The 11,321-nt window shown below is 37.5% G+C and overlaps 1 protein-coding gene across 2 annotated transcripts; it reads right to left on the bottom strand.

The window, feature by feature from the left end:
- Nucleotides 1–1,801: 1,801 nt before the first annotated feature.
- Nucleotides 1,802–7,838, bottom strand: LOC578841 (epithelial membrane protein 2). Of its 2 annotated transcripts, none has more exons than XM_011679699.2 (4): nt 7,636–7,838; nt 5,068–5,490; nt 3,967–4,110; nt 1,802–3,043 (listed from the first exon to the last, which is right to left on the bottom strand). In XM_011679699.2, exons 2-4 carry the CDS (start codon nt 5,306–5,308, stop codon nt 2,820–2,822), a joined length of 609 nt encoding a protein of 202 aa, XP_011678001.1. In that variant the 5' UTR covers nt 5,309–5,490; nt 7,636–7,838; the 3' UTR covers nt 1,802–2,819. The 2 variants fall into 2 exon arrangements, with proteins under 2 accessions (XP_011678001.1, XP_800016.1); XM_794923.5 differs by having other exon boundaries at nt 5,068–5,331.
- Nucleotides 7,839–11,321: the final 3,483 nt, after the last annotated feature.

The following is an 11,321-nucleotide window of genomic DNA, read 5'->3' as shown; positions in this document are numbered from 1 at the left end:
ATATTTGACATTGTACACAAATCAATTTCAAATACAAACAAAAATAACACAACTTATCATAGAACTAAGTGGATTAATGCCCTTTTGGCTCTAAACAGACATGCTGTATACAGATCGGTAGGCATTCAGTCACACACTGTTACAACCATTAACTGTCAGTCATTTGTTAGCTGTAATTAACAAACAGTACTTACATTCACATGTATTTATTATTTATGAAATGCATGTGAATGAAGCTGAATAAGAAAAGATACTGTGCCTGTGTCATGTATGCTATACAGTACTGACAAATCAATCCTTCAGCTCGATTGCTTAAGGATCAATCTCCCTCTTCTTGCCAATGAAATAATAATTTGCAGAAAAAACATATCCTTATGACTTATGAGACATTATCACATAAAATTGTCTCCTAAAACTATACGAGTCATTTAAATAGTTAAGGATGAAAAAGAGGACAAAAAATTGTTTCCTATCAAGACCTGACGGAAGTTGACCTAGAGTTAAATTATGCACGGGTATGTGTGTACATTTGCGTCAAATTAGTCATCTCATAAGTTGCTTTTACTGTTATTCAGAGTGCATTTAAAATACCAATATTTTGTTAGGGAAAAAAGCTTTATATCTTTGATACAGAAAATACCAACATGGCACCCCCAACATACAGTGCAAAGTACATTTTGGGCGATTGTTCTCTCTAAAGACTTGTTGAAATACCACCCAATGCATATGATTAAGAATAGAATTGGTACCATACTCGACCTTTGTGATGGGGCTTTCATTTTGATTGAGAGTCTGAGACTGTGTTCTTACAAGGCTTACAAAGCATTCAATAGCGACTTATACACGCAAAGTCTCGTTCACATATATGGTGTGATAAAGCAAATGGAGCAAATTATATAGTGCATGCATTTCACATATATGTATCTCTATAATACACAGGTTAAAAAAGTGAGTATGTCTAGCACCTTCTTTAAAAATAAATAGTTATTACTTCATCCCTATCTGCAGGTCATTTACACATTAAAAAAAAAAGCCATATTCCATCAAATCAAATGTGAACATGCATTTACATGTACACACAGGTTGTGTGTAATAAACAATCAGAGAATTGTACGTGATGTTAGTATAGTTTATGACAGACAGCATGAAGTAGCTTGTGGGATGGTGATGTTTTCTTATCAATGACTGATAACTCAAGAATTTCACTTAGCCAATGTTGTCTGTTTGGAGCTAAAAGGGCGTTAACTCATACACTTTGACACCCTTCTGGCTCTGAACAGATAATATATCTATGATGTTATTGCTCGACTCTGGGAGTGTTTCACAAAGACTAAGATCAAATTTAAGTTGGACTTGACTATGGCAGGCCGTTCATGCCACTGTCTGCTCTCACCATTTACTGGCATCGGTTTCTCAAGGGACGTACAAATCATGGTCACAAATCTACAGAAGTTACAATTTTCTTCCTTCAATAATGAAAGAGAAAAAAATTATTATTAAAGGAAAAAATATAATCTACAGATCAGAGTGGTGAGAGCAACCAGTGGCATGGTTGATCTGCCATAGTTAAGTCCAACTTAAAGTTGATCTTAGTATTTGTGAAACATCCCCCTGATATGAAAATTCTATCAATAAATGATAACTTAAGAATTTAATGTGATCAAGATTGTTTATCATTGATGTCATTGTTTTTCAGATATGACGTGGGAATTCCATGTCTGTGACACGAGATGTAATTTGAAAGAAGAATGAAGGACTTTGGACTTTCATGACAAACACTTCATGGTAGATGTAACCTCAAAATAAATAATAAGCTGGTATTTCTGTGTTTTCATATGAATTTCATGAACCACTGAAAGGTGGCAAATTTGATACCATGCAAAGATATTATCACCCTGTTCTAAATTGCAGTTCTATATATGTATCACCCAAGTGTGTCGACTGTCGATGACTGCTGCAAGCACTTGCAATAGCTAATTATTTGGGGGACATGTAGGTTGTATAGATCAATGCCTGACTTTATACAAGTCTTGCTTATGGTTGTTTTGCACTGAGATGAATACAGAGCATCGTAACAGAACATGTGTGTGGCAACAGGTGATGTTAATAGTATCATGTGTGTAACCTGGATGTACCACAATAAAGGGAGGGCTTTACACAACAAATAATAATAATAAGCTAAAACAATGGATCGCAACGAGTGACCAATGATTAGTATAAGGCTCTGATAAACTCAAAGAGTAATTCTAAACCCATCGCATTCAATTGTAGCCTGTAACTATGATAACAAAGGCCCTTTTAAAATGAAATCAGGAGGCTGAGCAATTCTGATTATGAAAAGTTCTTAAGCGTTGATTCAAAGTCCCTCACATGGCAACTTTAGCCCATTGGATACAATTTGACTTAAAATATCGCAGTTCGAGTTATCTCAGTCTTTGTATTCAATAGGTTAATACCTTTTAGGAGAGGTTCCATGTCAGTATTAAAGCCCCACTGCACTACTTATATCTACTTGCGCCCTCTATGCAGTCAACAATGCCTAAGCAGTACCCCTTGATCCCCCATGATACCCTTTATCTTATGTTAACTTAGAACTGATTTGATGAGATAACCACCTGCCAGTGACCTTGCAGGGAGGTCTAATCCCTCCTGGCCAAACAAGTGCAGATAGGCTTTAAGAAGGGGCTACAGGGCCACAGCTCTGGATACAAGAAGAGGTCTTGAATTTTGTTTTAGGGTGGACAGGAATCACAGACGTCCATCTTGGTTTACTGATCTTGTAAAAAGTTCATCAGTTACCTCTCACGTCGCTACATGTATCACTCCATGGTGCCTCCGTTAGTATAAACCGTCTTCTCGCTGTAGTGGATCTCTTGCGTGTCCGGGGCGACGATGAATACGATGCCTGCCGCGACCTCCATGAAAAAGACGCCCAGGGCAAGACCCCATCCCCAGTGAAGGTCAAAGTTGGTCCTGCCAAGAACCACATCCCCAGCGAGGAACTTTGTCGGGAAGATGATGAGAGGAAGAAGCTGGCACATGGCTAGAGACAAAAAGAAATTTGAAATAGCATATCATTAAAAAAAGTTCAATTTACAATTAGACATTAAGCATCCTGAAGAAACATAACTGGACTTGTAAGTCCAAGGTACAGCCATACACATATTTGGTCTTTGTGTGCTCTATACATTACTCCATACAGTAACTCTTCTACAAGGATGTATTTATAAAAGTTTCCTTTCTCTCCCTTTCTCTTTTCCTTTCTCTCAATGCCCCCCCCCCTGCCCCTGCCTGCCCCCCCCCCCCCCCCCCATATCCACCAGTATCATCAGGGCATTCCTCTGAAAATGCAATCATAAAGGGTTTTAATTTTTAATTTTGATGAGTTCTGGTCAATGGTTATGTGAAAGAAACTGTCTCTAGAGAAGCAATTGGGAAAGATTAATTATGTTGTGCAAAACAATTTGTGTGTACTTTAATATTATCAAAAAGATATAACATTGATTCAATCTTAGCTGAAAGCCTCCACACAGAAATGTGTATTACATGTAGATGGGACAAAATACAAATAGACAAAATACAAAAAGTCAAAAATGCACATACATATACATCAATGGCATGACCATTCGGTCCAGATTTGTATATTTCTCATTATATTTTTAATATGAGGACATTAGAAGAACAATCCTTTTCAAGGGGCATTTCTCTCATGATAATCTTCCAAACTGAAATTAAAAAAAGATGAGAAAGCTCACAAATTATTTATCATCTTTACCAGAAGTCAACCTTCTCTTGAAGTGGACCCTGTTTCATGAGATTTGTTGGCAATAACAAATGCTACATTTCTATAACAAACTTGCTCTCAACCAATCAAATGCCACAATTTCAGCTATAAATAACAGTTATAGTAATGTGTTCTTGATAACAATTTTTATGAAACAGGGCCCTAGTATGGGATTAACTTACCAGCCAATAATGCTAGAACCCCAGCAACGATGAAGATTCTTGAGAATTGCTGACCCTTGACGAATGATATGATGGCAGCAAAGATAGCGATGATTAGAATAACAAGAGATACCAGGGCAAAAGCTCTCGCTGCTGTCAACCATGCTGTGTGAAAGAGTTAGAAAAATAGAGGGTTAATCATTTCAATCTAAATACTGAGCACACTTAGGTCTGTACAAATACAAAGATTGATAGTTAGTAGATACTTATGTAGATCTCTAACTATCAACATCTACCATCCTGAAAAATGAAATTTATTCATTTTCAAATCACATGACATTTGGGGAGTGTTTCACAAAGACCAAGATCAACTTTACATTGGACTTAACTATGACAGGCCATTCATGCCACAGGTTGCTCTCACTTTTGGTCTCTCAATTATGATCTTTGGATAATATTTTTTCCTTTAATAATGAACTATCAAAAAAATGTAAATTCTGTAGATTTGTGACCAAGATTTATACGTCTCTACAGAGACCAATACCAGTAAACGGTAAGAGCAAACAGTGGCATGAACGGCGTGCAATACGTAAGTCCAACTTAAATACGATCTTAGTCTTTGTGAAACACCCCCTTGGTGTCATAAAAAAGTTATGACCAATCCAATCTATCATCAACCTTTCAATCAATCAAATAGTAAACATGCGTTATGTACACAGTTGCGATTGATATACATGTGGAATAATGTAAATATTGTCCATGAATTCTTGATAGATTTGTCAAACATCACAAGCCTTCTTCCATATTAGTAGATGAATATTCACCAATTGATTGGAGAGTGTGTACTGTAAAGTGTAGAATGGTAACAGAATCCAGTGACAGGATTAATTATACTATTGGTCAGTTTACTCAGTTATGTTAAACTGGTAAACCACTTTATAAAACAGACAGGGATGCCAGTTAGAATTGATCAGAGGGCCTGAAAATCACGTAGAATGAGCTATTTAGTATACAAAAAACCTAAACTATGGCCTGAAAAAAAAATGCCAGGGTGTGAATTCAGGCTATTGCCTGAAAATTGACATCCCTGAACACAGTTATTAGTAGGGAAGATTAATTTACCTGAAGGTTCTGCTGAGTAGCACTGCATTGGTTCGGTGCCTGTCGTTGGTTGACCAGGGACGATGACTCTGGTGCCATTGTAACACTCCTGCCACAGCCCCTGCTTGAAGCTGGCAGACACCACCCAGGCGTTGTTCACGATGGACGCCACGCTCCCGATCGCAGCAAGGATGCACAGGACGAGCGCGGTGATCTTGAACGGCCTGAAGACCCTGGTGGTGACCGTGGTTTCCGTCTCCATCCTGTCAATTTCTCGGTAGTCCCCTATGATGATTGATGAACAAGGGTTACACGGTCCAGGCAGGCAAGCAAGAAGGATAGGTCACACAGTTAGGGAACGATTTGGGGGATAGTGATGGTGATTGTTTAATGTCTCATGAGAGGATGATCGCCAAATGCCACTGTGCGTGATCAACTAATGGACTAACAATGTGAGAGAATGAAATGAAAAAAAGAGAAGGGTGCACATGAAAATGAAAATAAGATCTAAACAAAGTACCGGTACACTAATTAAAGAATGACAATGAACAACCTTAGAAAAAAAAGTCAATGAACAGAGTAACAAAAAAAGAATGACAGAATCAGACAGACAGTAAACAAAGTTAAAAGGGCAGTGAACAAAGTAAATGAAGAAGAAAAAACACCTGGCCAGTGAAACAAAAATAAATTACCTGGTATATACATATACGTACAAGGATCATAAAACGGTCTATTTTACACAACTTGAAGGGCTCTTGCATGGTACAGTGTTGGTTTTTTTTTTCAACCTTATTAAAGTGACAAAATACAAACTTTAATTTTATAAAGTATGCCCCATACCAGACAGGTATTTTTAATGGAGACAGAGACATTCTGTTATCCATTGAAATGTCTGCACACTTTGATTTGTTTGTTCTTATTTCTTTAATTTTCAAGAACATATAATACATGTAACAACACATCAGAGTCGAACACATCATAGAGGTGCAATGTGACATAATTGAAGAGCAAATGTGACATACATTTATTAAGACAAATGCCCTGCATGAAGATTGCTTGCCTTAAAACTTCTGTTATATAAAGAGTACATAGTACTGTACATGTATCTATTTAAACAACTTTCCTAATTGTCTGAAAAGTGAAATCATTGTGAATTAGGATCAGAAAACTATTCATACTGTACATTTTATACAGTTACAGATCATGTAATTATGTATGATTGGGAGTCCTACATGTACAACAAACATTTGACTAGAAATTAACGAGTAGGAGGATATTTTTTTATTTTCCTCCTATGCTCAATATCAGTAATTCTAATTATTCCTGATACTCTAACTTCTAAGGAAGTGTAAGTGTGCCAAAACATTTTTGAACATTTTGGCAAGAACGATGTCATTAGAAAAAGAAAGGGCAGCTGTGTCATGTTGACAGTGCAACAAGGGTTCCCATTGTCTGTGAACATTTTAAAATAGGATTTCGACATTGAAAAAAAAGTTTAGGCTCATGAATAAAATTCGTAAAATTAGATTTTTCTCAATATTTTAGAGATCTACTCATGCATGCTTTACATAAGTACATAGAAATTATTTGTGTTTGTTGCATGATTTCTTTTATCAGAATTGTACAAGTATGTGTTTGTGCATACATACATACTGTAGGCACAAAGGAGTCAGACTCGGGTAGAGCCTACTAGACGCCAGATCATGGTAGATCTAGGGAGATGTGAGTTGGTCGAGCGGTACGTACACTCTGTCGACTCTCTTACTTTGCCTAAAAACATACTTTGACTAAGACGTTAGACTTAGAGTTAACGGACCTCAGTTCGACACCGAGTCACGTCTTTCCGATTTTGACATTAGAGGTAGGTCCCCAGACGTGAATCATATCTGATTTACACCCGTCTGTAATAAAGACCATCCTAGTAGTTTCCTTTATTTAGGCTATATTTGAGTCTTAATTGTTTAGGCTTTATCACAATGCCTTCGGCTTGGATCATTAATTATTCTTAATCTTCGATATGTTCAATTAACATCAAGAATCTTGGTTGTAGATCTAGGTCTACTTGTAGTACAGTGTTAACATGGTTAATATTAGATTCTAAGTCTACATGATCATGATGATCTAAGTTAGTAAGACTAAGAGTCTTACTAAAACTAAGAATTACAACTAGACCTAGACCCAAATGTAATGATCACAATGACAATGTCTTAATTAATGACTAACAAATTCATGACAATGTCCAACTTTAAAATTAAATATAGAGTCTAGCCCTAGATCTAGATCTAGATCTAGATCTAACTCAATATAATAATAACCATAACCATTTTTTTTAAATTATTTTAATTGGAATTGCAATGCCATGGCACTGTCCACTAATACGTCTGAACTGCAGACTTCAGCTCATTTCAAACTTCAATTTTTCAAGTTCAACTTCAAGTTCAAGTTCAACTTCACCCAATTCCAATCCATTCCCACATCACATTGACATGATTGAACAAATCACACACAAAATCAGATAATGAAAATAACCGGCCAATTAATTTCAATTCAATTCCGAACTGCAACTGGCAATGGCAACTAGCAACTCACCAAGTAAAATTTCCGATTAACAGTTTGCAGCACGTCTGTTGATTCTCATACTAGTTTAAAAATGATGCTCGTTTATAAGACCCAAACTATAGAAACATTATATTCTTTGCACATGCGAATAGAAAGGATGAGTAATCGTGAAGATATTTCAATGTTATGAGCGTAATGTATTCATAACGTAAAAACGGAAGCATTATCTGATTAACCTCAAGCCGAGTCGTTAGAAATAATAAACAGTTAAAAGATTAACGTAATGCAATGATAAATGTATGATTAAAACAAGAATTTTTATTTTTTTTTATATTCATTGAGCCTATTTAATAAATTTGAAGATATTTTATTTTGTATCTTTTAAACATAGTTCAGTATAAAATTTAAAAAATATATATATATAATGGTATTATGTCTGGAAACAGACTTTGGAGTGGGTGCGGTTTTTGACAGCTCTTTGTCGTAGAGGGCCTGCACAGCATTCCTCATGTTGTCTGCTACGTACGCTATGACTATTTTTGGTCCATATTCAAGATTATTCTCATTCTTTTCTTTGATATCGTCTTTCTATTCAACCCTGACCCTGTATAAATTATGTATGCCACATTAGGTTTTATAGAGGGCACGGGCCGAATTTGCCCTCCCTTAGGTCTGATAGAGCTTATGTATTTCGTTTAATATAATACAATGTAGAGTTGAATCTTAAAAATTGAAAAAAAACTTAAGGAAATAGACGCTACAGCAGCAGCTTCGTGCATGAAGATAAAATGTATCCTACTGAACACTAGTAGTCCTCTAAAACGTTTTGGAGAACTAAGGATTATCAGAACGCCCCTCCAACAAAACTGAGATATATGAGCTGATTCCAGATCCGACAGGGGCGTATACCCCACTATGCATCATTCAAGATGTATGTTTTTATTCATTCATTCGATCATAATTATATTAGGCCCTACCATGCACCTTTTTTTTTCTTGTTATTACTTTTCCGGTATACAACAGCTTCACGATCCCCACGTGCATTTTCGGACATTTAGCTTCACTTTTTAACAATAATAATAAGTTCACTTATATATATATATATATATATATATATATATATATATATCGCTTTTTCACGATTTAGCTACGTGGTATGAAAATGAAAAATTAGCTGAATACGTCTTCAGGTACTTCCATTCCATTCCATTTCCTTCTTATTTCATAATTGTAAAGGTCGACGACTATGATTGGTGTATAAATGGAGTAATTTTTTTAATCTTTATGATTATGGTTCTCCAATGGGCTCAGATCATAAATTAGGCGAACAAAATATAGTTTGCTGCTTTCACAATTGAACCATGACCAAGGAAAGAAAGAGAAGAGAAGAAAGAAAGAGAAAAAAAAAAGAAAAAGAGGAAGAAGAGGAGAGAAAGGAAAAAAGAAAGAAAAGAAAGAAAAGGAGAAAGAAAGAAAATGAGAAAAAAAAAACATAAGAAACGGGGGAAGAAAGAGAGGAGAGAGAGAGGGTGGTTAGAGGGGTGGAAGTAAGAGAGCAAAAGGAATGTTGGTGGAGTCGCCACGTCGAGGGAGCAAGAACGATACGCATAGATAATTATGTTGCTGTGTCGGGTCCGCTGTCACTGTGTCGGCATTCTTGCTCTATCTAGCTCGTGTACTATATCAATTTTTCCCTACGAACTGTGACTTTTTATTGGACAAAGAAACATTTTTGAAAATTCAGACAATTTCTCTGATAATTTAATGAAACGTCAAAGCTTGCGCGGGAGGGAGGGAAACTGAATTCAGACAAAGTGAGTAGAAATCAGAATAACGAATCGTCTTCTTTCTCTAATAATTTAATGAAACGTCATAGCTAGCTCTCGCGCTTGGCGCGGGAGGGCGAAAACTGAATTCAGACAAGGATTAAGAGTCGAAAACAGTAGGCCTACAACGAATCGTCTTCTTTCTCTAATAATTCAATGAAACGTCAAAGCTTCCGCGCTAAGCGCGGGATGGGCGAAAATGAATTCAGACAAGGATTAAGAGTCGAGAACGGTATACAATGAATCGTCTTCTTTCTCTAATAAATAAATGACACGTCATAGCTTCCGCGCTTCGCGCGGAAGAGGCGAAACAAGAATTAAGTGTCGAGAACGGTACAACGGATCGTCATCTTTCTCTAATAATTTAATGAAGTATCAAAGCTTCCGCGCGCGGGAGGGGGAAAACTGAAAAAATAAGTTAGTTAACAGGGTTGAATTTGAAGACATTGGGACATTGGCATTAATATATTTGACGGTAATTGGTGGCTCGTTTTGTAGGTAATCGGTGGCCTCTACACCCTCCGCCCTCCCCCACTGAAAAAAAAATCTAGCGACGCCCCTCATAACAACACAGTTTATACACTCGAGATATTTTTTAGTACAACTGGTGAAGTACCGAACCACCGTCTTTGTGCATCGGCGGTAATATTAAGCATACAACGTCTCGCGACGTGACAGATCACTTTTCTCTAACTTCTAACCAAACAGAAGGCCTCGTTTTTTTCCAGTTTCCGGTGGACATTGATGCGCCAAATGTGGTTCTCAAGTTGCAGAAGATCCCTACTCTTGGAGGGGGTAGGAGAAAGCAATTTGGCGTCATATTACTCCAGGAAGTACCTGAAAATGCGTCTAATGTGGTTCTAAAATTGCAAATGCTTCCTACTCTGAAACTGAAACTGAAATGAAACTTAAAAGCTTCCGCGCTTCGCGCGGGAGGGGAGAACCTGAATTCAGACGAAGATTAAGAGTCGAGAACTGTACAGCGAATCGTCTTGTTTCTCTTATGATTTAATGAAACGTAAAAGCTTTAGCGCTTCACGCGGGAGGGAGGGGAAACTAAATCCAGACGATGATTATTTTCGAGAACGGTACAACGAATCGTCTTCTTTCTCTAATGATTTTATAAAACGTAAAAGCTACCGCGCTTCGCGCGGGAGGAGGAGGGGGGGGGTAAACTAAGTTCAGACGAGGATTAAGAGACGAGAACTGAACAGTTAATCGTCTTGTTTCTCTAATGATTTAATGAAACTTAAAAGCTTCAGCGCTTCACGTGGGAGGGGGGTGGAAACTAAATCCAGACGATGATTATTTTCGAGAACGGTACAACGAATCGTCTTCTTTCTCTAATGAAACGTAAAAGCTTCCGCGCTTTGCGCGGGAGGGGGGGGGAACTAAATACGTCTTCTTTCCCTAATAATTTAATAAAACGTAAAAGCTACCGCGCTTCGCGCGGGAGGAGGAGGGGGGTAAACTAAGTTCAGACGAGGATTAAGAGACGAGAACTGAACAGTTAATCGTCTTGTTTCTCTAATGATTTAATGAAACTTAAAAGCTTCAGCGCTTCACGCGGGAGGGGGGTGGAAACTAAATCCAGACGATGATTATTTTCGAGAACGGTACAACGAATCGTCTTCTTTCTCTAATGAAACGTAAAAGCTTCCGCGCTTTGCGCGGGAGGGGGGGGGGAACTAAATACGTCTTCTTTCCCTAATAATTTAATGAAACTTAAAAGCTTCCGCGCTTCGCGCGGGAGAGGAGAACCTGAATTCAGACGAGGATTAAGAGTCGAGAGCTGTTCAGCGAATCGTCTTGTTTCTCTAATGATTTTATAAAACGTAAAAGCTTCCGCGCTTCGCGCGGGAGGAGGAGGGTGGGGGGAACTAAGTTCAG

The sequence above is a fragment of the Strongylocentrotus purpuratus genome, unplaced genomic scaffold (genome assembly GCF_000002235.5).
Source record: "Strongylocentrotus purpuratus isolate Spur 01 unplaced genomic scaffold, Spur_5.0 spur5_scaffold_16, whole genome shotgun sequence".
NCBI classification, from domain to species: domain Eukaryota; kingdom Metazoa; phylum Echinodermata; class Echinoidea; order Camarodonta; family Strongylocentrotidae; genus Strongylocentrotus; species Strongylocentrotus purpuratus.
The sequence above is the reverse complement of the archived record's forward strand: the minus strand, read 5'-3'. Positions and strand labels throughout refer to the sequence as shown.